A 26,146-nucleotide genomic window follows, 5' to 3' on the forward strand; every position below is an offset into this window, starting at 1 on the left:
CAGCTGGCTGAACCCTGCTAGAAAGAGCAAATGCTGCAGCTAACGGGGGGACGGGACTGAGAGGCAGGGAATGCCATGGACTAGGGTGAGGAAGGTGTTTGAACCAGCTGCCTTGAGTAAGTCACTTTGCCTCAGTACAGCAGATTCCCCAGCCGTACCATGGAGAGAACGATGCCAATCCATATGTCGTGTAATGGCTGAGGAAGGATGTCTGAGTGCACTAGGCTAGGACTTGGGAAACCTGGTATTCAGTCAGGCTAGCTCAAGTCTGCCTGCCAGAGTGCGGCTTGTGCTCTGTGAAGCGGTGGTGAGCTAAAGGCTTCTGTCTGTTGGGGGGCAGGTCTCAGGACTAGCCCCGCAGGGACAGGGGGCTTGGGGCTTCAGCTCTGCTCCTGCCAAAGCCCTGCCCCGCCAGGAGGCATCTGCCACAGGGCTGAAGTCTTGAGCACTCTCTTTCTGCGGGGCAGATGCTTCTAGCCCTATCACCCTGCCACAGGACAGAAGCCCTGAGCTCCTTGCCCCACTGCCTGGAAGCGGGCAGGTGTGGACAACTCCGTGAGCTGCACTTTAGGGCTATGGCTACACTATAGTTCCCACAAATGTACCCTGAAATAGCAACTCCATGGCTAGACACACTCAAAATAGCAGCACTATTCCAGTTCCAGCACCCCTCGTTGTACAAAAGCTAGCGGAAACGTCAAAATAGATGGTTACTTTGAACACTGGTGCAGCTTGAATGGCACCAGGTTTGAAATAAGTAAACTCAAATTCAGCAATTTGTGCAACACAAATTGTGTAGCTTATTTTGAGTTTAAGGCGCAGTGCAGTCATAGCCCAGCTGTAAAAAAGCTAACAGTGGCTCACGAGCCACGGCTTGGCCACTCCTGCTATGGAATGTAGAATACTAATCCACGCTGAGACCCGGGAGGTGCAATGACATGGCATCGTACTGACTTCCTTTATTTCCTGTGACCGCAGGCCGAGCACTCATTGAGCAAATGCAACGCCACAATAGAAACTGGTAAGTGATTTCTTCATGCACGCCACACTTGGTTGTGTTCTAGGTTAACGCTGTGGTGGCCTCTGCTTGGAAGAACTATTTGAAACAGGAAAGACCAACATATTTGCATGGAGGGAATTGGTGAACCCTGATAATCTGGAACACTGCTCAGGCCAAAAATCAGCTGGGCTGCACTTGAATCGCTCCTGGGTGGCTACAGGAGCACTCAGATCCCCAGCTCCCATAGAGCCTGTCATTGCCGATATGGGGTACTAGCCCCTCACAAGAGCAGAGGAGCCTTTTCCCCTTTAGCTGCACCTCTGACAGCGTCGCGTGGTGCACACAGCGCAATCGTTACAGGGCTTGACTCCATTAGTTGAATGCTGATGAATCTCTGTCAAGGCCCTCTGCTTGTAACACCAGGCACTACCAATGGCCTGCAGGAGATGTCTGTCTGCGTGAGCTTTCTTTGCACACCCGCTGCTGCTCCATGCAGCAGCCCCCCCACCTTGAGGCAAAGCAGCAGGGCCCACAAAATGTTGTATAACACAAAGTTTATTTAACCCTTGCTGTTGCAGCATTTCAAAATAAGCTCTTTGCTGGGAACCCACCGTGCTCCAATAGCGCCTTGGCTGTGCACCAATCTCTCCCAGCACCTTCCCCCGGAGTGAACACTCACCTCGCTAGGTAGGCTTTTAAAAACAATGAGTGAGACTGTCAGCTGGCGTAAATGAGCACTGCAGCACTGCTGGTTTGTCCTAGCTGAAGGTTAGGCTCATAAGTTCTGCTCCTATTTAGACCAGCATCTATTTGGAGTAACTCCATTGACTTGAATGGATTTTGGTCTGACTTTATCCATGGGCGTGTGAGAGCAGAATTTAGTCCAGCAATGACAACAGGGAAAAGCAGAGACATGGGCAGAGAACACTTTTGCCTGATTATTAAATAAAACAAGCAAAAAGGTAACACCGCCTCAGTTTGTATTGGCTTTACTCCAGTTTCAGCTCACACGCAGAATGCACTGCGTTTTTGGTGCTGGCCTATAGAGCTGCAGAAAGGCAGGCATACAGACCAACCATACCACCTCTTCTGGCAGCCTTGAACGTGTGCTCAGCATCTCAGAGTCATGCATCTAGTGAAGTCTGTGTGGCACCTGACACGCCAGCTGGGAAGCATAAGTCTCAGCCTCAGGAGCTGTGCAGGTGTGGTCTCAGCCTGAGCTCTTGTGGCTGCTGCAGCCTGGGCTGGCCAGCTGAGTGCTCTCCTAAGCTCGTAGGGATGCACTCAGGTGACAAGCCTGAGTCACTGCCCAGGGCCAGACTAGGCCTTCCAGTAGGGTTGGAGCTGGCACAAGTCCAGCTGGGGAGCGGCGAACATCAGTGCAGCCATATCAGGCACAGGCTCAGCCAGGGGCTAGCTAACCCTGCTCTAATGTGACTCCAGCTTATTTCTTGGCTCCTGCCTCCACGCTAGCGGCAGCTGTCCAGTTCCTACTGTCTCCACACTGCAGAGCGCAGCTCTGTGTCCAGAGCTCGGCCTTTAGCCAGGAGTCCCATCTGGAAGCATTTCTAACATGCCTGGCCTGGCTCACTAAGGGTGGGCTTCACACAGGCACTCGAGGGGCGTGAGGCACTCAAGCACCTGTGTGAGCCCCGGGCTAAGGGACTGGGTGTGATGTCAAAGGCCATTGCCAGACCAGGCCTTTGGGCCAGCGCCTGAAGAGAAAGGCCCCACTCGCCGAGAAGCTGCGCCGAGCCCAGCGTCTCCCAGTGGGGCAGGAGGCACTCAGTGCACGGTCCCATGGGCTGCTCAAGTCCCACTTACATGCAACCCACACCTGCTGAGGCCAAGTCCTGCAGCCAGGCCTGTAATACAAGTTGCATGGCCAGGGCCAGGTGTCAGCTCTGGAACACAGCTCCCCACTGCAAAACGCCATCCCTGCTACAGGCCCTTTCTGCCCCATGGGTGCCCCCGGCAGCAAGACCCCATCCCTTCCTGAGATGCTGCCCCCCCCCAGCTCCTCCTCCAAGGCCCCACCCCCTTCCCTCCGGTGCTTGTTCTCCCCCACCCTCACTCCTTCACTGGGAGGGGGCTTTGGCTGGGGGTTTGGGCTCTGGGGTGGTGCTGGGGAGAGGGGTTTGTGCTGTGAGGGGCTTTGAGCTGGGAGCTGTCGGGGAGGCAGGGTGTGGGCTCCAGGAGGGAGTTTGGGTGTCAGAGAGGACTCTGGGCTGGGGGAGGGAGCTGGGGTACAGAAAGGGGGTGGGATCCTGGCAGTGCTTAACATGGCTCGCAGGAAGTGGCTGTCAGGTCCTACAGCCCCTAGGTACATGGGTGGCCAGGAAGGCTCTGTGTGCTGCCCTCACACCCACAGACATTGCCCCACAGCTCCCACTGGTCACAGTTTCCAGCCAATGGGAGCTGCGGAGCCATCACTCACGCCGAGTGCCGTGTGTGGGGCCTCCCTCTGCCTAGGGACTGCAGGGACCTGGCAGCTGCTCCCGGGAACCATGTGGAGCCAGGGCAGGTGGGAAGCCAGGGCCCCAGGGCTGGTAGAGCCCCAGGGCAGGGGGGATGCCAGCGCCCCAGGCCCAGTAGATTAAGTGAAGCTGCCAGGGTCTCTTTTCGCCCAGGCATTCCAGTCAGAACTCAGAGGCCTGGCCACACGATGCTGTGCCCGTTCCTGGAGTCACGAGGCACTTGTGTCCAGCGCTCCAGCCTTCCTCCTTGCACCCTCTGGCTGAGAAGACCACAGGTTGGGCCTTGCTAGTTCTTTATTACTGGGCAAGTCGGGGTGAGCCTAAGGCTGCCCAGTCCGAGGCCACACCACCGTGATCTGACTCCCACCCTGCAGTTCCTCTGCTGACCTGAGAGGCGCCCCGGGTCTGGCTCACGCAGGGGGGGCTGAGTCCCCTGAGGAGCTTAGGAAATGCTCCCTGGTCCTAGAGCGGGGGGTCCAGACTAACGGCGCCTTACATGGCAATAGCAGGGCACTGACCTGGCGTGACACCTCCAGAAGGAATGTAACAGCCCAGCTAGAGCGAAGGCCAAGGCTCCCTGCGGCTCCCAAGCACAGCTCTGCCACAGCTGAGTCTGTTAGAAGAGGGGGCTATGTAAAGCCTGACTGCCTGCTGATCCCTCTGCACGTTTACAGCCGCCCCTTTGAGGCAACAGGAAACGGCTTTGGCTCTCTGCACCGGACTACAGCCTGCGTGACACGCCCATGTCAAACTGGTCAGGAGTCAAGGGCACCGGCAGAACTGGGGGTGGGGTTAGCAGGGGCTGCAGGCTGGGAGTGAGGGGCACTGGCAGAACTGGGGGAGGGGAGAGTCCAGGGCTGGGCTAGCAGGGGGCTGCAGGCTGGGAGTGAGGGGCACCAGCAGAGATGGGAGCATGCCCAGGGCTGCTGCAGACTGAGCAGCAAAGGGTGCCAAGCAGTGGCACGTATGAAGGCATGAATGTGGCAATGCCCCAGGGCCAGATTCTGATCTTGGTGACATCAGAATAAAACTAGAGCAACTCTCTTTGCTACAGTGGAGTTGTTCTGGATTTGTGGCGGTGTAACAGAAATCTGACACCACGTCCCCAGTAGTTTCCACTCAGAGGCCCAGGTCTGAGTCTGCCAAAGCAGCCAAGGAGAAGCACCAAGTTCCAGCTCAGCCTGCACAAAATACAGATCCTGCACCTTGCTGGGTAGACCGAGAGCCCTCAGCTGCCATCAGAGACCAAGGCAGAGGCAGGAACTGGCCCTGTCAGCCCTCCTGTTCCAGGCACAAGGTTACAGAAAGCAAAGGGACCTCCTGTAGAACACAGGCTGGGGTCAGGGAGGGTGTTTCAAGCCAAACATCAAAAGGAACCTGACCAGACCAAATAAGGGTTTCTTGAGACCTGTTGTAAACACCACTCTCTCCTGCAAGTGCCAGTGCTGCTGAGCTCAGCACCAGCCCGGGGAACAAAGCGCAGCTGGCCTCCTGGAGGAAGAGGAAATAGGGCTTGCACTCCGGGTGAAATGCCCAGCTGTACAAACATGGCGGGAAGTTTAAGCTCAAGAAACGGGACCTGTATCTGACCGGGCCTTCCCCAGGACACTGGGCTGTTGCCTTTCAAAACCAACACAAAAGTAGCTACAATGTCAAAGGGGTAGCATCCCCCTCTGCTGTGCTCAGGGAGAGATGCCTCCGTGTTCTCCAGGGCTTCTGCAGGAAGGCGGTGATGTCACTACTTCTGCAAGCTTCCACTGCACACTGGGAACCAGGGCTGTCGGAGACACCAGTGAGAGCAGGTCAGTCCTGTGCAGGGAACCACCAGCAGGAGGAAGACGATCTCGGTCCTGCCTCTTTAATTTCCCCCCACCTACTTCCACCCATCACATACAAACGCCTGTGCGTTCTCCAGATCAAACGGTGGCACCTCTGTGTACAGCCAATTCCACGGGCTTTTGGGGGATGCGCCAATGGGTCATTCTGGTGGGCTCATACTGACCCACAGCCCTCTCTCAGCCCCGTGCAAGTAGCTCAGAGCAGGCTACAGCTGCGCCCAGACCATGGGAGGAGAGATCCCAGGCTGCTGTCCATTGTGGCTGGTCCATGGCTGCCACTTCCAGCTCAGGTGAGAACAGTTTGGAATGGTAGCAGCAGGTTCTAGCCCTGGCTTGAGGGGTACCTGACTGAGTTGGGTGGCAGCCACGCCCACTATCTTTGCAGCACATGGGGGGTTACAAGCAGGAAGACTTCACCTGCCACCTTCAGCTCAGCGAGCGGCTGGAGCTGTGGTAAGGCCAACAGACTAACAGGAACCACTTACCTGGGGCCCCTCTAGATTTTATCAGCCTCAGACTTAAGAGTCACGTCTGACCTGCAGGAACAAACCCGAAAGTAAGTGGCGGGCAGAAACTTGCAGCGGGGGAGGAGCAGGTGTACACATATGCACGCTCACATGCATGGACGAGGATGTTGTGGACAGCCCTGGAGGGGAGCTGCACTGAAGCACACCTCGATTAGCTGAACTTGGCATTGCTGTTCCCACTCCCCACAGAGGAGCTTGTACCTGACATTTTGTCCTTCTTCTCACTGCCAGTCTCAGAGTCCTTTACAGAATCATGATGTTTAACACCAGGGCCTCGGTTCTGACCAGTGTGGAGTAATTCTGGATTCACACCAGTGTAAATGGCCTCAGTGTGCTGGCTCTGGATTTACACTGGTGCAGCAACTCAGAAGCAAGCCCTTCTAGAACATGTACCTGCCAACTTCCACCCATGAGGGCTCCAATCACCAAAGCCAGTCATGGCACGTGAATGCTCATTTCCTGCTATTTTTAGGGCTAACTCCATCTCCAAATCTTCTAGGTGGCTTTGTAAGTCTGAGCCCATCTGTCCAGCCATGGCTTGTCCACTGCCTGGACATTAGCCCCTGTTTCAGTGCTGGTCAGAACATCCGTCTACCACTGGAAGATCTCTGATTCAAGTGCCAGCAGGCCGAGGTAAAGGAGCGCCAAGTTCCCTACACTCAGTCCCTGCGGAATGAGATATCTGAATTTCCTTTCTGTAACTCCAGGTTACTGTGTCCTGCAGGCAAATAGCCCAAGTTCCAAGCACTTCCAGCTGTCCCCTGCCCCCCATCCTAGCTAAGCACATCCCAGCTCTCAGTTCAGTTCCAGCCCTGTAGCTAGAAACTCATGTCCAAAGCATCCTTGGGGAGAGCAGATCCCAACAGGCGAGTGATGGGGGTCAGTGCTATTGATCAGGTCTCAGCAGTCCCCAGCCTTTCCTCACCTAGTAGCTATTGGGATTTGCAATTCGCAGGAATAAACCAGCAGGCAGGTGTTTCCCATGTATCAGGGGGTGGGGGAACGGAGGGCCTACTTCAGCAATTGAAATGACCTTCTACTGAGTCCGAGCCCTTCCACTCAGAGCGGAGGAGTGTCCCTAGCGTGGCAGATGATCGCAGCATGCCATGCTTCTGAACGGGAGATCTGGGTTTGAGTCAGCCTGCCTTCCTGCTCAGCAGATTGCAGGAGGACAGAGACGGGAACTCTTGACAGCCAACAGCAACCCACTGGGGGGCTTTTAGGACTGGCAGCCCATTCAGGTCTCTTCAGCTGTAAGGACTGCAGCTACAACGTGGGTTGGTGACAGAGGTGTAGTGTCTGTGGGTGCAGGCAGAGGGGGCAATCCAGCGTCAATGTCCGAATTCAACTGAGTGATACAGAAGGTGAACACTGTGTCATTCAGCTTGTAGGCCCTGTCTACGCCTCAGATGGGAAGGGGGCACACAGGGCCAGGGAGTCAGGAATGCTAGGTGCTAGCCACACCATGCCAGTGACCTGGGGCAAGGCACTTAATCTCTCGGGGTGAACGGAACAGTCCTATTTCAGATGAGAGTGGGAGGCTTTATTTGGCAGTGACTGAGCAGAACTTGGACACCACTGGAAGGAGGTGTGAGAGGAGTGCACCGTGTTATCTAAATAGACGTTACAGAGCAGTGTTAACAAGCAATTTAAACAGAACTGCAGCTAAAATGATTTAAAAACATGGGTTAGGCCAAGTCCTATGACAAGCCATTATTAGATCCTGTGAGCTGGCACCTGGTGAGGCAGGGGTGTGTGCCTAAAATGGCTTAGAGCAGTAGAACTGGACTTCACTTCACCCACCCTGGAAAGCCCAACCACGGCTAAGCTGCCATAATTGGAATCATGCATGTGTCCATATTACATGCACACAGACTGTATGATCTATGTTACAAAATATACAGCACATACCTTTTAAATTACGGGCACACCCCCACACCCTACAGCTATGCGTACGCTAACCTCACATGGATGTAACCCCTCCCTCCCACTCCCCCAGCCCCCGACGTCAAAGAGAGCTGCACCTGTGCTAAAGCAGGTGGGAATGGGCCCAGGGCTTTATATACTGCACAGAGACACAGACTCAGGCAAAAGCAGATGCGAATGTCATGCAGAAGAAGAGCGTGAATTCAAGAGTCAGTCAGAACTCATGCATGCTCACAGTGGACAAGAAAGGCTAGAAGTGAAGAAAGCATTACCATTGGCCCTCATAGTGGCTCCTGGGGATGGTCTGGTGCTGTCTTCTTCTCACATGCAGCTCTGTGTTAACAGGCTCCTGCACTGCTTGTTCTAAAAGCAGGACATAGAACAAGACACATCTCCGTCTGATAAGCTCTGCGCCTGCCTTGCAGATTGACATTTGCGGAAGCTAGGACTAGAACTTCTGTCTTCCCTGGGGCTTATGAATCCCGCACCTGGCACCAAGTGCCCACCAGTCTGCACAACACTCCTGGGGTTTCCTTCAGCTGGAAATCCCATTATCGTTCCAAAGCCCGGGTTTTTCCAACTTTCAGCATTTAGTGACTGAGTACAGAGCCCCTTGGTTTGCATTCCACTGCAGAGCAAAAGAGGCTGTAGCTCTCTCATCTTTCCACCATCACAGGGGAGCTGTACAGACAGGGCTGTGACCAGCCTCAGGGAGCTCTGCAAGGCAGCATTAGAGGGTTCCAAGCACAGTCAGAGTCCTTGTGCTCCTACAGCCTATGGTGGCACTGGTATCCCAAAGTTGGGGGTGGGGGGGTTAGCCTCTTGTCTCTCTTCTGTGCCACTTCTGTGCATAGCTGGGCCTACACCAGGCAAAGGGAGCAGAAGGGGCGGCAAGGACTGGCTCCTGACTTTGTTTCCAGAAGCTCCCTCTAGTGTCAGGCCACCCCAAGGCAGGGCTTCTGCTAGAACATCTAAGACAGGGCAACACGAGGGATATGGGTAAAGCCAAAAATACTCTGCCAAGGAGGAAATGCTGTGGGCTTCCTTTTCTTCGACACTTATGCTACAAACGCCTGCAGAAGGCTGACTAATTTGGCAGATTTAGGCTTTTTCTGTGACATTGTTCCTCAGCATTCAACAGATGTCATGGATGAATGAATGGCTGTCAACAGAGCATTCATGTTGTGTCCTGTGATGGTTCCCACTGTCTGAGCTTTAAAATTAACCATGCAGGTCACCCCCACTATGTCACCCCCATCCACAGGCAAAAGCAGAGATCTGCATTTGACTGCAACACACAATGCCAAAGAGTGGCATTTGGTAGAGATGGGCACCATTTTTTTCTGCCTAAATGTGATCCTGACAAACAAGGCCTTTGGTCAAAAACAATTTTTTGGGTGTAAATAATTATTTCGACAAACTGGCCTGCATACCCAAACCTGAAAACATTTACTGAATGATTTCCGGATTTGAAACAGCCCATTTTATTCAAATGGTCATTCAGCCTCATTTGGCAGAAAGATTCTCAGGAGGCACTAGATGAAAACAAAAACCACTCAGAATAGCCAATGAAATAAAAGTGGTGGTTTTGACCAGTTCCAGAATTCAGCCAGGTCATGCAAACCAGCATCCCAGCTGTGCAACCACTAACGGGCTGGGGTGGGTGAACTTCTGCATCTGAAAGGAGAGTTGACTTGTAAGGGGCGAGGATAAACTGGCTCTAATATATACCACAGAGATCAGGCAGAGGACACACACACCGTGGAGGGAAGCCACTCTCGCATCTGTGCTGGCAGAATCATGCCCAGGAGCTTTACAAATCCCAGACCCTGCTGCAGGACTGGCTGGACATGAGGGATTAAACATGGAGGAGGTCTCATCTACTGGGAGACAAGCTTGGGGAGGTAAATGGAACAGCTGCCTGGAAACTGAGTGTCTGAACTAGCTAAAAGAAAAGTGAGGCCACCCTGGGCTTTCTTTACTAAGAACAAGGCAGGAGGGGCCAGAGAAGTCAGGAGTGTAAGGATGTGAAGTTGAATATGAACAGCATATGCGCAGTGCTTGCTCTACAGGGATTGGTTCCTGCAAAGTAACGGAACCAATTCCCACCCAAGTAACACACTACACAGGGAACGAATGCACGTACCGGAACAGAGGGGCTGTCTGATTTGGGATGCATGGGATAGCCTGTGCCCATGCCTGCATCAGACCAAACCAGCCTGGCTTTGCTCAGGCACCTGAGTGATGAAACAGGCATCAAAGGTCTTGGGGAATCATGTGCTCCAGGTTTCCGAGGTGCCCCAACATAGCAGTGACATGACAGATCTGAGCTAGTCAGCTGCAGCAGGTAATGCCTGGTTTGTTATACGAGGAGCTTCTCAGGCAGGGGTTGCATCCCCACCGATTAGCAATGGCATTGGAAGGGTTTGTGTCCAAGAATGCGCCCAGGGCACTAAAAAAGTCCACTGCATGGAAGGGAGGATCTGAGGACTTCCTGGAGAGGAACCATGTGAAAAAGGAAGCGCAGCGGCTAGTGCTGACTGGGGGCTGGCTAAAGGCTCAGACCAGCTGCATGGCAAAGCTGGCTGCAGCTGCTGCTGGGTGCACTGTGGCATTAAACGGGGGAGAGGAAGCTCAGACAATGTTAAGATTCCCACTTTAATCTGCTCCTTGCTGGAATCCTTGTGTCTGGAAGGTGATTGCTCTACCCCTGAGACCACGCTCACGCAGCCAGGACTCTCCTTCTCAGAGACCTGCATTTCCTTCCTCTCCAGGGGAATTTCTGCACACTCTTTTGGAACCCAGGACACAGGGAGTTAGTTAAGAAGCAACCACAACCCCTGGCTGGGAGCTCCCTGTGCTGCAGAAAGGAATGATCAGTATGTTTGGTCTGGTGCTCACTCTCCACAGGACAGATGAAGTTACTCTTACGTGCTCGGTGATTTTGATGATCAGCCCAACTCACCAATTTCATCCAGGATGCTCCCAGGGCCACCACGGTGAGTTCCTTTCTCCTATTAAAAAATGAACACACACCACAAAACAAAAGACACATCAGTACCACCACCTTCTGTTCAGAATACAATGAGCTTCCTGTCCCAGAAACAGCTAACCTCATATCAATGCTCTCTGACCCCGGAGCTTTGTTCGGAGACAGATAGTAATAAACACATAGGATTTCATGGCCTCAATTACAGTATACGCAATGGGTACATCTACGTTGTGCTAAAGCCCCAGCTGAGTTGATGTGGGCCTCCAGGACTAAAAAGAGCCGTTCAAACATTCAGGCTTGGGCTCCTGCTTTGCAAAGCCTCAGCACCTAGCTCTGGCCCCAGCCCAAATGTCTACACTGCAGTTTCATGGCTCTGAAGCTTGAGCCATGCAAGCCTGAATCAGCTGACCCAAGCCAGCAGCAGGTCTTTTACAGCTGTGTAGATGTACTTTATGGCTGCAGCAGCCGCAGCAGCAGGGATAGACTTCAAACCCATCAACTTCAACAGCACACGTTGGTACCCTTTTAGCTAAAGGAAACTCTCTTTTAAGACTAGCAGTATCAGGGCTGCGTCACGGAGTCAGCCCAATTCCATTCCAGCAAGTAGAGGACCCCTACAAGCGGATGGATTTTTTTTAAAATACAAAGCAGTGACACTATTGCATGCATCTGCTTCAGACCTGAAGCCCTAATTCAGGTGAGCTGTCTGCCAGCATAAGCCAGAAAAGCAGCATCCCCACAAAACACAGGCACCGCAGAGAGCTGAGCAGTGGCACTCCTCCAAGAGTGGGCTTGGGCCCAGTCTCACTCAATATTTGTATTATTGATCTTGGCACAAAAAGCAACCCTGTGCTAACGACATTATGTGCTGATGCAAAGCTGGAGGCATTGTTAATACAGAGTGGGACAGGAACATTCTACAGCAAAGCTGGATGACACTGAGCACTGGCGATACAGCAGAGGGATGGCACTCAGGTACACAGGTAGTTACATGGGCTCTACATGTCTGCTACAAGCTGGGAGCTCAGACACTGGGACTGACACTGGGAGAGGGGATTTGGGTGGGTATGTCACAGGGTGACATATGGTCAAGAAAGACTAATTTAAACTGGAGCAGGTACAGAGAAGAGCTATGGAGTGATCAGGGGGTTGGGGCCCGTGATGAGAGGAGCCTGGAAGAAGTTGGCTCGGTTAGCCTAGCTAAAAGAAGGCTGCGCGAGTATAGCAATGTTAGGTGGGTGAATACCAGGGAATGTGAAGGCTATTTAAGCTACAGGACATCTTGACCAAAAACCAAATGGCTATAAATGGGCCATAAACTAACCTGGGTGGGATATTAGGGGAAGGTTTCTAACCATCACAGAGAGAGACATTGCAGCCCAATGTACAAAGTGCTTGGGTGGCACCCAGGAGAGATTCAGGTGCTGCCCAGCTGATTAGCAGAGTGCCTCCAGCTATCCACAGCTGGAAGCATGTGTGTCTTTTTTTTAAATGATGGAGATACCCATCTCCTACAACTGGAAGGGACCTCAGGAGGTCATCTAGTCCAGTCCCCTGCCCTTTTAGCAGGACCAAGCACCATCCCTGACATCTGTTTGTCCCAATCCCTAAATGGCCTCCTTGAGGATTGAACTCACAACCCTGGGTTTAGTAGGCCAATGCTCAAACCACTGATCTATCCCTCCCCCCTCTGGTGGTGCACATCTGCACATGCCTTGGTGCACATAACAAAACTTATTCTGCCCATGGGTGGAAAAAATTAGAGGGCACGCTGGCTGCAACCCAGTCCAGCCTCACTAATAGCTGTTGATGGCCATGTTCTCCATGAACTTATCTTTTTTGAACCTGTTATAGTTTTGATCTCCATAGCATCCCCTTGCAACAAGTTCCACAGGTTGACCATGCATTGGAATCTAAATCTTCATTGCTCATAATAAGTCCACAGTACAATCATGTTGGTTGGATTTTTAAACAGAAATTCTTCTCTGGGTTTTCCAACATGTTCTGCTTCTTCCATATCACTCTTGCTTAAAGCGTACTACCATGGGCAATGTGGCCTGGGACTCAGGAGCCCTGGATTCTATTTCTAGCTCTGCCCTGTGCATGCTGGAGGCTCATCACCTCTTTGTCTCCATCTGGAGAACAGGAATAATGGTGCTGATGTCCTTTATAAAGGGCTTTGAGATCTGCTGGTAGGTATTAAATGGGCAATGGCATCTGTACTGGATGTCCTGTATGATGCTGAGCCCCTTGATAATAATATGATGAAGTTAGATTTATTTTTGCCCTGATGAACCAACTCCATCCTAATAGCAATGGATCTGCCACCCATCCTACCACCTTCTTTCTGAAGCCTTTTTGTTGCTCTCTTGGGAAGAGCTCCTGGGGAGGGGGGACTCCTTGACAGCTGGCACTCATCAAGGTCACTCTCTGGCTGCCGCCGGAATCTCACGTGGCCCCTCATTGGCTGTTGCCAAGCACTGCTGGGGCTAGCTGGTTTGCTTGAATATGACTTGGTCCTGGAGTCTGCATTTCCCACTAGCGCAGAAAACCACCACCACCAACCCGGGACAGACCTTTGGGCTGGGGAAAACACAATTCAATTTCCCATCCCTTCAAAATGCCGCAAAGGAGCTCCTGAAGCAGGTACTCACCGACCATCTCCCCTGGCTAAATAGGGCTTTTCATCACGCCCTGCCACTCAGCCTGCAGGAGGGGCAGGCAGGGCAAACCCAACATAGATCAGATAACAAACAGAAAGCTTGATGCACAAGGCTGGCTTGTGCTGGACCCATTGCACTGCCCTGTAAAGAGACGGGAGATTTACAGCTAGTTGTTATCAAGCTGTGGGACGTAACGAATAATGAGAGGCAAAATACAGCACTGATAGTGTAATTATAGCTGAACACCTCTCATTGGGTGCACTTCCAGAAGCCCTGTCACTGAAGAGGCCTGGCATGACATTCATTTGACCTTTTGGGTTCAAGGCTTCCAAGGCCTTCTGCAACAGTTATGTGGAATATCAGATTAGATGGGACTGGTGTAGCCTTACATTCCTGCGGGGGCCTGACTGTAACTAAATATTGCCTGTGCTAAGCAGATGCATATGACATCAGCCTTGCTTACAGGGGTCTAAGATTCCCCCTCTGCTGCTCACAGAATGAGCGCTGCAGCTTATCCAGTGGCCCTCAGATGGGCTGTTATTACAGCAGGCAGGCAGGGCACAGAGATTGCAACAGGTGTAAAGCAAGAGCCGGTTTTCCGATCAGCAGCAGCTGCACCCAGGCCCAAGGTTTCACCAGAGATTGAACTGATGGGTTACAATGCAGCCATTTAGGGACGATGTCGGGACTGTAGAGACAAGCAGAAGGAGCAGTGGGACTGGGAGTGGGACTCAGCAGTTTTTCCACAGAGCTACTTTTTAACAGGAGCAAACAGGTGGCTGAAGTACTGAACAAAGGGCCAGAAGCAGGGACAGTGCTGAACCCTGAATGCCAGCTAGAGGCAAACGCTTAGTGAGGAAGAAGGATGATGCCAGCTGAAAGGCACAGGCTTAGTGCCTGCTTGAAAAGAGCCTTTGCCCAGGTCTGCTGCCTACTGAGTCTCACTCCAGTTCTGCAACTGCTCTCCTCTGACTGCCCACAGCTTGCTTTCCCCCTCTGACAGTGTGCTCTTTCAGGGCCTTCTCTGTGCCATCATCATTTTTCCCTAGCACTTCAGCTCCCCAGACCCTGAAGAAAGACATATGATTAGCTGTAAATCTGTCACTCTGAGCGCTGACCTATACACTTCATTATTACATTTTGGCTAGCTGGCTGCTGTGCTAGATTCCATTCTGGTACCCATAGTTTGTCAAAACAGAGTTCGTTTTCATTGGCTGGCTGAAACAACCTGCTATCTTGGCGTGACCTAGAATTCACCTTATATGTTCTTCCAGATTGGAGTGTCTCTTCCCATCTGGCAGACACACCAAGGTCTAAGTGTCCGGTACACCTGCCTCGTCCCTCACCAGCTCAGACTACGAAACAGCCTATTTTTGACAGCTACAATCTTTTAGGGGTGGATCTAAGTTCCAACTTGATTCCAACTGTGAGACAAAAGAATAGCATAAACAAGGCCGTGTCTCTTTTTGCTAAGAACAGGTGGAATAAATAGCTTGGGAGCAACATCTAAAAGGAAAGCTTGAGCTACATAGTTTCTTTCCTTGTGCACAACTGGAATAACTGCTAGCCAGATTTACAAATAGGCTCTTGGCTGAGGATTTGGTGATTGGCCCTTCTAAGATTTGCATCCAATTTGACCATCATAATGTGAATGTATCTGCCACTCAGGTGAAGCTGGCTTGTTCACTTACAATTTTGCCTAATGGGGAGGTTGTGGTGAGCATGTTGAGCTTTATTCTCTAGATGAAGTCTATGCTGTCTGATGTGTCAATCAGTGAGAATACATATGTACTATTTTAACTTTCTATACATGCATATAAAGAGAGCCAGTCAATTTATAACAAACAAAATAAAGTCAGGTGAGTGCAGAAACCAGAAGAGCAAGAAAAAGAGCAGCAACTTTTCACTGCTGGAAAACCTGTTACCTGCATTAGACAATTAAGCTCAAAATTAAAAATTACGCCTTTCAAAAATAAAGCGAAGTTGGTGCTTGTTTAAAGGTGTGAATTCTGACAGTGCTGGAGCCTGAAACCCTCTGCGTAGCCACAAAAAGGGTGGGCATGAACAGTAATGGCCTCTCTGCTAATTTACTCCTGGGGTTATGGCCACAAAAGAACGGAGTAGTTGGACCACACGAATCTTCAGTTACTGTCAACCTAGGGGCTTGTGAATCAGCAACATGAAGGTAAAAGGCTCCCTGTTGCCTCCACTGTATCCTCTGTGGTACACAACCACCCACGTTGCAATACGTTTGCTATTGTTACTCACTTCACGGGAAAGGTTCTCTCAAAACTAACATCTGAGGAAGAGAGGCAGAATGGGGAGTCCCTGCTGGCGCAGATGGCAAGGACCTCAGTCCTAGAGAACTGTGGTAATGCCCAATGGACACCTCTGTTATTTGCAGCATACTCGCTTCGTGACATGGGTCCCCTAGAAGACCAGTTTCTAGCCTGCCTTCATGCTAATGTAACAACCACAAAAACAAGTGAGCCAGATTGTGACAATTCTTCCTCCAGTGTTACAGGCGCCTGAAACGGAAGGCAGAGCACTGGCGTGGGGGAGCGTCCCGCCAGACCTGGACTGCTCTGCAACCTGAGCCAAAGCCTAGTGAATTTATTGGAAAGATTCCCCTGGAGCTGTGGATTGGGCCAACAGTGCTGATATTTCATGCTGTGGGTCAGATCGCCCCCTTCCACGGGGCAAACAATAGTGCCTATGATATGGGCAGCAAAATGCCTTGAGATGCCCTTTGTGGCGTATCCCACACTTTGTGACAACTGCTCGTAGCAACGCCCATTTGTGTGTCAGACTCTGTCTGAGAAATGTGTCCCATCCCATGTGCATCAATGACAGCCCCGACCCTCCTTGTCTTGTGTTACAAAAGGAAACCATTCTAAGGTCCAAGGTACGACAGAAACGAGAAGTCCTGGGGCACCCCGTAGATGAACAGATAAGGTGCCACAGGACTTCTCATTGTCTTTGCAGATACAGACTAACACAGCTATTGTTCTCATACAAGGTACAACAGATTTCTTTTTACCACGCATTGCAGTAACTGCCCTGCAGCCTCTAGCCTGGGGTGGGCAAGAATGTTCGATGGGGCCACTCCAAGAATTTGGTATGTGGTGAAGGGATGCAGTCTGGTACGATATTAATGGAGAAGGTGCAAGGTCTGTGATGGAGGCTGGATGCAGAAGGGAGCTCGGGGTGAGGGATCAGGGTACAGGATGGGGTTTGGCGTCTGTGAGGGAGTTTGGGTGAAGGAGGGGGTTATGATCTGGGGCAGGGGTTTGGGGTGTAGGATGCAGTGCAGGGTCAGGGAGGGGTGTGTGACTAGTGACAGGGTGCAGAGGGTTTGGGTTGCGACCTGGGGATTGAGATGCAGTAGGGGGTGAAGGATCTGGGCGGAGATATGGATGCAGGACATGATTTTAATCTGGACAAAGGATTTAGGAGGGGTGGTGGCTCTGTGTGCTGCCTGCAACACAAGCACGGGCCAGGAAGCTGTCATTGGCCAGTTTCTGACCAATAGGAGCTATGAAAGTGTACTGGGGGGCAGTGGCAGCCCATGAAGCCCCACCCCCCCGGGGCACATGGTTCACATTGAGCACATCTCCACAGCCAGCCACTTTTAGCAGCATGTTGTGCTGTGGCTGGCAGAGAACCTGCCTGAGGGTCCCACTGGGTAACAGGCCAGATCTGCAGGTTTGGTGGGCTAGATCTGGCCTGTGGGCCATATTTTCCCCACTCCCACTTAATCCCCTTCCTTTCCTGCCTTTATGTTCTGTCTTCTTACCACCACCTCTGTCATCAGACTGTTTCATCCCTACTCTCAAGGAAAGCCTTAGAACGGGGACTTCATTCATTAGGGCTCTTTTGCTACGCAAAGCCAGTCCTCAGATTTCTTCCCTTCTTGCACAGGCAGTTGTGTCCCACAGCACTGGTAAAGAAGGATGCGCACACAGCTAAAGAGCAAAACACCCACTACAGGTACCGGCAATGGGCAGCAAAAAATGAGAAACCTAAATGCAGGCTCTGACTTAGCCCCCACGGCAGTTCACTCACAAAACAGACATAAAAACACTCCTGATCCACAAACCGGTCAGCCGACATTTTAATGCAGTGGGCCATTCTGCTAATGACTTAAGAGTTTGTGTCTTACTGAAGAAGAATTTTCACACTACTTTGGAAAGAGGCTGCCGAACTCTCTTTTATATTCAAATTTGACACATTAACACATGGTTTGAACTGGGATGTGAATTTTCTGGGTCATTATAGGGGGTCTTTCGCATACTTGGCTTAATCTAATTCTTGACGCCCCCCCACTCTCTGATTTGCTCACCTTGATAATTTTTTTTTTTCTGATTTGTCAACCTTGATTACTGTTTTTGGTTCTCTGTGCCTTAAATATTGAGTCTGTTCTGGTATGGCTGTGGTCTGAAGAAGTGGATCTATCCCACGAAAGCTCATCACCAAATAAATTATTTTGTTAGTCTTTAAAGTGCTACTTGACTGCTTTTTTGTTTTCTTCAATTTAGTTATGCAGTACAAAGGTGCGGCCATTTGCAAACTTCAGCTCCGCGGTCCCTCAGCTTTGGGAACAATCAGATCTATGGGTCTCATTCAGGCCCAGATCCAATTTAAAAAAAACCACAACTAGCTAATTTAAAGAAAGTCTTCCCCCCCAACCCCAAATTCAAAGATGTGTACTAAATTGCATACAAAACCACACCCACTCCCAATCCCTGTGCTTCCACCCTATAACTCTTGTTCTATTCACATCAGAATATATTTCAACATGACTTAAAACAGTGACAAAAATTGCATGGCTCAATAGTCCTTATTTATTTGTAGTGCCCTCAGACTTGCTGACTGCGTATGTGTAAAGGGACAGTTGCCTCAGGGCCTGGCAATTTATAAGGGCCCAGGGCTCCTGCTACAATGGTAACAGCAGTGACTGACACCATGGGCCCTGCAAATCTCTGCCAGAGGCCTAGGCAGCATGGGCCTGGCACTGCTGCAGGACTGCCCAAGGGAGGCTAATATATGATATATAATACATAGTGCCCATTTATAAAAAAGGAACATAAGGCCAACCCAGGGAACGATGAATCAGTCTGCTTAACTTCTGTGCCAGGAAGGATAATGGAACAAACAATTAAGGAATTCATTTGCAAACATCTAGAGGATAATGTGATCAGTAACAGGCAGAATGGACCTGTAAAGAATAAAACATATCAAACCAACTCGACCACTTTCTTTGATACTACAACAGATGTTATAGATAAGGGAGAAGCAGTAAATGTGATATGCCTAAACTTTACTAAAGTATATGCTAGAATCTCGCATGAACTTCTCATCAATAAAACAGGGAAATACAATTCAGATGGGGCTATTATAAGGTGAGTGCATAATTCACTGGATAATCATTCCTAGAAAATAGCTATCAATAGTTCACAGTCAGCCTGGGAGGGCCTAACAAGTGAAGTTCCACAGGGATCAGTTTTGGGACCAGTTCTGTTCAATATTTTCATCACTGATGTGGGCATAGAGAGTACGCTTATACAGTTTGCACATGATACCAAGCTGCAAGTGCTTTGGAGGATAAAATGATAATCAAAAATTATCTGGACAAACTGGAGAAATGGTCTGAGGTAAATAAAACGAAATTCAACAAGGACAAATGCAAAAGTATTCCACTTGGGAGGAACAATCAGTTACACACATACAGAATGGGAAGTGACTGAATAGTAAGGAGTACTGAGGAAAGGGATCTAGGGGTTATAGTGGACCACAAATTAAATATGAGTCAACACTGTGACGCTGTTGCAAAAAAGCAAACATAATTCTGGGATGTATTAACAGGAGCACTATAAGCAAGAGATGAGAAGTAATTCTTCCACTCTACTCTGCGATGATTAGGCTTCAGCTAGAGTACTGTGCCAGTTCTGGGCATCACGTTTCAGGGAAGATGTGGACAATCTGGAAAATGTCCAGTGAAGGGCAACAAGAATGATTAAAGGTCTAGAAAATATGACCTATGAGGGAAGACTGAAAGAACTGCGTTTATTCAGTCTGGAAAACAGAAGACTGAGAGGGGACATGATAAGAGCTTTGGAGTACCAAAAAGGTTATTGCAAGGAGGAGGGAGAGAAATTGTTCTTCTTAACCTCTGATGATAGGATAAGAAGCAATGGGCTTAAATTGCAGGTTTCTGTTGGACGTTATGAAAATCTTCCTGTTAGGGTGGTTACTCAGTGGCATAAGTTGCCTGGGAGGCTGTACAATCTCCGTCTTTGGAGATTTTTCAGAACATGTTAGACAAACACCCGTCAGTGATGGTACAGGCGGAGCTGGTCTCTATGGCCTCTCAAGGTTCCATTGTTTCATTATTCTACAATTCTATAAAAGTGGATTCAGGGCATGCACAGTAATTTTACAAATGGGATGGTCAGCCACTTCAGAGCTCTTACAAAACTCAGGCATTTGTAATGAAATGCCCTCCTTAATTATAGTAGATTAACTGGATGTTGCAACACAGATTTTTACAGGACTTCATTTTTATGATCGTGACAACTGACCATATTTACCAATCATGCATTATCAGACACAAGAAGTCAACATCAGATGTTATTGAAAGTTACCAGATTTCTCAACATGCAAGTAAGACGATATGGGAGAAGGGACATCTAAAGAGATATGAGCTGAATCCTTCCCCTAGAGGCCCCAGGACTTCCCACTGGAACTCCTATGATCAGCAATGTTGGGAGTCTGGAAATCTAGTCAGGAGGAGATGCATCCCAGCTCCATCTCAGGCTTCTTATGTTTGAGGAAGTGGCTATGCCCTACATTAGCACGCACAACTACTGTATACAGAAGGCTTTCTGCAAACCAACAAAGAGAAAGCCTGTTGGTTCTGGCCTTGCACGCATTCCTTGTGAAGTTGATAGTAGCTTTGCCAGATGCTGCAATAGGTGGAGCAGCAGGCTCTGTAGTCTGAGTTATTGATAAATACTTACTGAGGTTGTAATTTCTTTACCAATTCCTGCAAAAAATAAGGGTTTCTGCTACTCTAATTCATCATGCACTTCACAAAACAAAGGGGTGTAGAGGTAATGTTCAGAGGCCCACAAGATAGTTCTGTCAAGTGCCCCAAGGGAGCCCTAAAAGTGCAGGTTTATGGCATCAACATTGGAGGGAAAAAATAGTAGTTTTTGGGCAAGTAAATGGAAGCTGGATACTCTAAGAACACAGACTCCAAACTATAATAAATAAAAAGACAGTATTTGTGTACAATCTCAATGGCTACAACTAAGTCTACAAGCAACAACTAACCCCATTATTCTACTGGATGAGCCAGAGTATTTCAAATGCAGATCTCTGCCATTTTCAGCCCACAGAAAAGATGATAAAACTAACAGCATCTACTTCAAAGCAGTACAACATGCCAGGGAGTTTGTCGTTATCCGAACAATTAGGTCTCTCAGCACATGCTGCATGAAATAATCTCACATTTCGGACATCCTCAGCCACTCCCTCCCTTTAGTTAGATTATTTTAATCCAGAAATAGACACTGTCACTTGCTGACAAGTGGGAATTTTAAACGGAATTTGTTAGTCAGCTGCTCAGAGTCTAGCTCACTGAAAAGGCAGCAGACAGTAGTGACTCACACCAAGGGAAGTGGGGAATATCTCTTGCTACTTTGACAAGAAATGGGATACTGAAATCGAGTGGTTGCCTGCTCCTCTGGGCACCAAGGACTCAGCCTGTATAAATATCCCTCTTGAGCAAAGAGCTTGTTATTAACTCACAAATAGCGTATTGGCAAAGGAAGAGACATGCTCCTCCAACAGCTGCTAGCAAAGAGTAAGAGCTTTGCAAAACTGCCACAAAACTTTCTCAGCCCAGTCAAAAAAATGTTTTATTGTGATGAGAACAATGATTTAAATAATAGAAAGATATTTAACTTGTCCCAGCTCCTTATAATAATTACTTGCCTGAGGCAAGTTGAATGTTACGAGTTTACAATAACATCCTTCATATTTACAGGAGTTAGGAATAACTCTAAAACAATATGCATTATCACCCCGTGTAGGGAAAATATATAATGATATTGAGTGGTGGACAGTGTTTATAAAGCATTTTTACGTATTGGACCAGCTCCCTTGCTGGTTTAAATGAACACAGATGCATTGAAGTCTGAGCTGTTTTGCAAATCTGCACCCGCTGAGGACCTGGCTCATCATTTCTTAACATAAGAAAATCCCAGTTGTGTATATGCTTAGAACATTCAAAAATAAAATGGACTTACCAGGTTCACACGCACACAAATGGGAGATATCTATATCCAATACTCATCATCCTGGAGCTCAGGGCTGAACTGCTGAATCACGTTGAAATATAGTGTGAGAGAGATACATATGCATGCCCACTCACCACTTATATTTCAACAGGACTCAGTATATCAACCAAGAGCTCAGTATAGCGTTGACATTGAAATCCTTGCGTGGCCTTGCTCTATTACCTGAAGCCTTTGCTGGCTATATAGATGTGGGGCATGTCCCGGCCCCTGTTGCATCAGCTCCTCCGTTTCAGACACTGCGTCGGGTGCTTTGTGATGGTGAGAGGCTTCTGCCTTTGCTCGTTTCTGCTCAGGGGGGATTTCCCTTTTTCTAGCATCCGTGTCATACAAGATGCTGGTCAGCTTCTCCAGGGATTTCTCCATCTCCTCCTCAGTGTACTCCAGATGTTTGCCAGCACTGCTGGGATAATAGGGGGTTGCCACTGGGGTGCTTGATTTTTTCTTTGCGGCCTCCAAATCTGGGTCACTCTTCATTAAAATAAGCACCAAGACAAGCAAGAACAGGCACAAGTAGACAGCCCACACTTCTTCCATCTCGACACTGAGCTACTAGGAAAACAGGAGCCTTAGACAGACCTTACTGAAAGAGAGATCTGCCAACCAACAATTGTCACTGTTCAGGGAAAAGGCCTAAAAAAAGAACCAGTACTTAAAACACCTTTCTAATTCACCTAGACAAAAATTCAGAAACAAATAAAAAATTAAAGCAACTGATCTTTAAGAGCTTCCTTCAGATGAAAATACCAAGTAAGAAAGTAGCATAAGCACTAAACTTATAGGAATACTTTCACGGGAGAAGCCTCAAAGAATCCTAGGTCAGGAACTTTGCACAGCCAGAGTTTCTGTGTGAAATCTAGTAGCTCCAAGTCCAATTCTTCCTTTGTGTCTGAATATTAAGGCTTTTCTTATGTTTAAATCGAGTATTGACTACTGCCTTTGCTGTTGTTCAATTAAATATCAAGTGTTTCTTTTGTTTGTTTTTTTTAAAAGAAATATAATTCAGGATTCATTTTTAATTGAAGATATAAAATATTTTATCCCTCAGAGATTGTTAAATGCAGTTTTTCTCCCCTCTCCTTAGCAAGCTTTAAAAAAAAAAAACATAACAAAACTAAATGACCAAAGTGAATGCTGAGCAAACTGTTACTTTAGATATAGATCCAGGATCAGCGAATTCAGGTGGCTTCTCTCTCTGCTGGCCTTGTGGAGAGGTAGACAAAGCAGACTATGGAAGTGGTTGCTGAACTCCACAGATAATTCTGGCTGCACCTCTGCCAGGAGCCTGAGATCCTGTCTGTTCTTCAATGTCCAAGCACTCAATGCTCCCGGGCCCTACCGGATTACTTCATGCACCACTGTTCCCTCCTTCAGCCAATCCCAGGGGGAAGGAGAAGGTGGCAGGCCAATCGGCTCTTAGCATTGGATATCACAACCAAAATGGAAAGAGAGAAAAGGAGCAGTCAGCACTGGACCAATCAGTGAGTGGGGAAAGCTTAGCTGGTGGTACTGCTCTCCTGGGGGCCTGACGGGAATGGGATTGTGTTTCAGAGCCCTTACTGTGGGAGCTTATTATAGATGTAGGTGCGAAGCCTAAAAGGGGCAAAAACTGTCTCCAGATGTTAGCTGCCTCTGACACATAACACTCAGCTCAATGAGGAGCAAAACCAACACCAATGTCTTCGTTTCCAGCTGTGGGGCCCAACTCCATGCTCTCCTGTGAAATAACCCTCAGCTGGAAGAGCATTTGGGCCTTCTAACACCCATTACTGACCCTGCACAATGGAAGAGGCTCATCCCTGGGCACCTGCACCCTTAGTTCTGCCATTTTTGACTGGGACTGACCCCAGGGGGGAGGGCTTGATAGGACTGCACTGCCCACGGAGTCCACCCTGGACACTGTAGTGGCCTCTGCCACTGGGCAGGTGGCCATGTTGGCTTGGTCACCCCCTGGATCCCCAGCACAGGATGCCCCAAGCCTGCTCAATGTCTGCCCCGCCGTGAACTCAAGGATCCACTTCTGGGTGACCATGGAGGGGGCTGACCTGCCTGTGCTATGCAGTGACACTGCAACTGAGAAACAGCGCCTGGATGATAATCTGCTCCAGGAACATGATCTCAAGGTGGGAACAGCACTGGGGTCATGATGGGTAAGAACTGGAGCTCCTAGAGAATAAAGGAGATGCAGGGCGGTGTCGTGCCATCATTGCTGGCTTGTCCCAAGACAGGCCCTTTCCTCTGGGACTAGGGTCCTGCAGCATTAGGGCTGCCTCTGATGGGTCTCGGCTCGGAGAAGGGGTGGGAAAGCACAGCAGGCCTCTTGCTGCTTCAAATGCCTCTGGCAGAGCGGGCTAAGATGTCTTTACGGCTCACCCTAGGTGGGTGTCCTGCACACTGGACTCAATGGGTCCCTCCTGGGGGCTACAGTCAATGGCACAGGCTGGTCACTGCCTGCATGAGCATGGTTTGGTACACAGGTCTCACTCTGTCTGTGGCTCTTCCTCAGTCTGACTTTTTTGTCCTTTTGTTTAGCACCCACAAGGGGGAGGAGTATTGCTGGGCCCTACCCTGGGCCTTGTGACAAAGGACAGCTCTGCTGGTGGCATCTGACTCATACAGTGAAAATGAACATGCGCTGGTCCACCCTGCTTTGGGTCATTATCGAGCAGAACCTGCCATCCTCATCTTGGAGTCACTGTGAAGTTCTCTGAAATAATCTACTTGGAGTCCCCTTGTATTTCACCTCCACCCATGACTTGTTATGGAGTGACTCACCCTTCTCGTGAAAGATGGCCAGGTGTTGCCAGTCATTACTGCTCATCAGTTGGCTGCTCAAAAGCAAAGCTGCTCTTTCCAAGATTGACTGGGCTTCCTCCCCAGAGCTCCCACTCTCCAGCGGGCCCAGAGGGCAACAAACCAACCTAAAATACTCGCTTGATTGTACTTGGCGCTGCCCTATATCCCTTGGTAAGTTCAACCGCAGATCTTCACCTTAGAGTTCTCTGCTCAGATCACACTCTGCATGGCCAATCGCCTATCGTTCACCCACTCTTTGAGTGATGCTGGTATCTGCATGTTGCAGAAGATGGTGACATCAGTGCTGACCAGCATCTGTGACACCTGCAAGCCACAGGATCCATTCATGCCTAACACAGAAAACAAACATTAGACTGTCCAATGTACCATTGTCTCTTCCTGCTGCCTTCTTCATTCACTGATGGAAACCGCAATGCTCTTGTTAACAGCACTACTTACTGTACGTGTCTCCTTTTACCATCATAACTGAATTGTGCTATTTAAAAAGAGGGAGGGGGGAATCTCCCCTTTACAGAAAAGATTATCCCACAGAACTGCCATGAAGACAAAAGAAATGCAAAGTCCACCTCGTTCTGGATTTATCATTTGCAAAGGCTCCTCCACAGGACATGTCTGAGGACAGGAGACCAGCCCACGGACTGAGTTTGGGGAGTTGTATGCATTATAGACAGAGCTGTCACATACAATTGATTTAAGGCACTTAAGAGTCCTTCCAATGTAAACCTATGTGTGTTTCCCACAACACAATCCTTTTTCCCTCCTCAGCATCCATCCACCCTTCCACCACTTCAGATTACATAGGCTTTGGGGACAATTTCAGCCATTAAGCAAAAACAATGACTGTCCAAGGTCCTTTCCTAAAAAAAGTTGAAGCGGAACTCCTCTTGGTGAGTTGAGAATTTGAACATGTTTGTGCCAGAGGCCTGGGGTGACTCTGGATGGCTGGGAAGATGAGAAGGGGATCCTGCAGAACCTGGGCTTTTCCCGGAAGCCTCTGAACACCTCCTGAAGACCTGGCTGCTCCTTCTGCGGGCACTCTCCCCCACCTCTCTGACGTGAGCAGATTTTCCAGCTTTTCAGAAAGAAAGAGAAAGACAGAAAGAAAAACCATTATGGCAGTGGTCTGCAACCTGCAGCTCCAGAGCCGCCTTTGGGTCTTTAGGGACTTGGTAGCTCCTGCCACTACAACTGCAAAGTAAAAAAACCACAACAAAAACCCTGCTAATTATTTTCAATAAACCATGAACGTCTAAAAGCCCCAAAAGAAACATCTAATATGTAAACAGCGAACGACATGTGATCTTGAAACATTGGAAAACTCCCCTTACCATCCGCTAGGGACAGAGAAGGTTCGAGACTGAAAGTCAGGAAGACAGTGGCACAAACACGCACATGTAAAATGTGAGGAAATAGAATATGCAAAAAGTTTGTGCATGTCCTGCACAAACGCATACTGCATTACAAATCATTGTGTGTGCACTGTTCTTAAAATAGGGGTTGCAAAAAGTATGGTCTGACATTATTTATTAAGGACTGTCTCGTACTC

General features: G+C 49.3%; 1 protein-coding gene across 7 annotated transcripts in view; it reads right to left on the reverse strand.

Annotated features, from left to right (window-relative positions):
• Positions 1–1,537: 1,537 nt before the first annotated feature.
• C16H8orf33 (chromosome 16 C8orf33 homolog) overlaps positions 1,538–26,146 on the reverse strand; it is a 36,812-nt gene continuing 12,203 nt past the window's right edge. For 6 of the 7 annotated variants that reach the window (XM_075011303.1, XM_075011301.1, XM_075011300.1 and 3 more), the window contains 5 exons: positions 21,949–25,672; positions 10,734–10,782; positions 8,041–8,131; positions 5,801–5,851; positions 1,538–5,254 (listed from right to left, as the gene is read on the reverse strand). In XM_075011303.1, the coding sequence (XP_074867404.1) occupies positions 25,458–25,672 (215 nt within the window). In that variant the 3' untranslated portion in view covers positions 1,538–5,254; positions 5,801–5,851; positions 8,041–8,131; positions 10,734–10,782; positions 21,949–25,457. Of the gene's footprint in view, positions 5,255–5,800; positions 5,852–8,040; positions 8,132–10,733; positions 10,783–21,948; positions 25,673–26,146 lie in introns of those variants that run through there. The other variant, XM_075011306.1, reaches the window with a different exon arrangement.

Source organism: Carettochelys insculpta, chromosome 16, assembly GCF_033958435.1.
Source record: "Carettochelys insculpta isolate YL-2023 chromosome 16, ASM3395843v1, whole genome shotgun sequence".
NCBI lineage: Eukaryota > Metazoa > Chordata > Testudines > Carettochelyidae > Carettochelys > Carettochelys insculpta.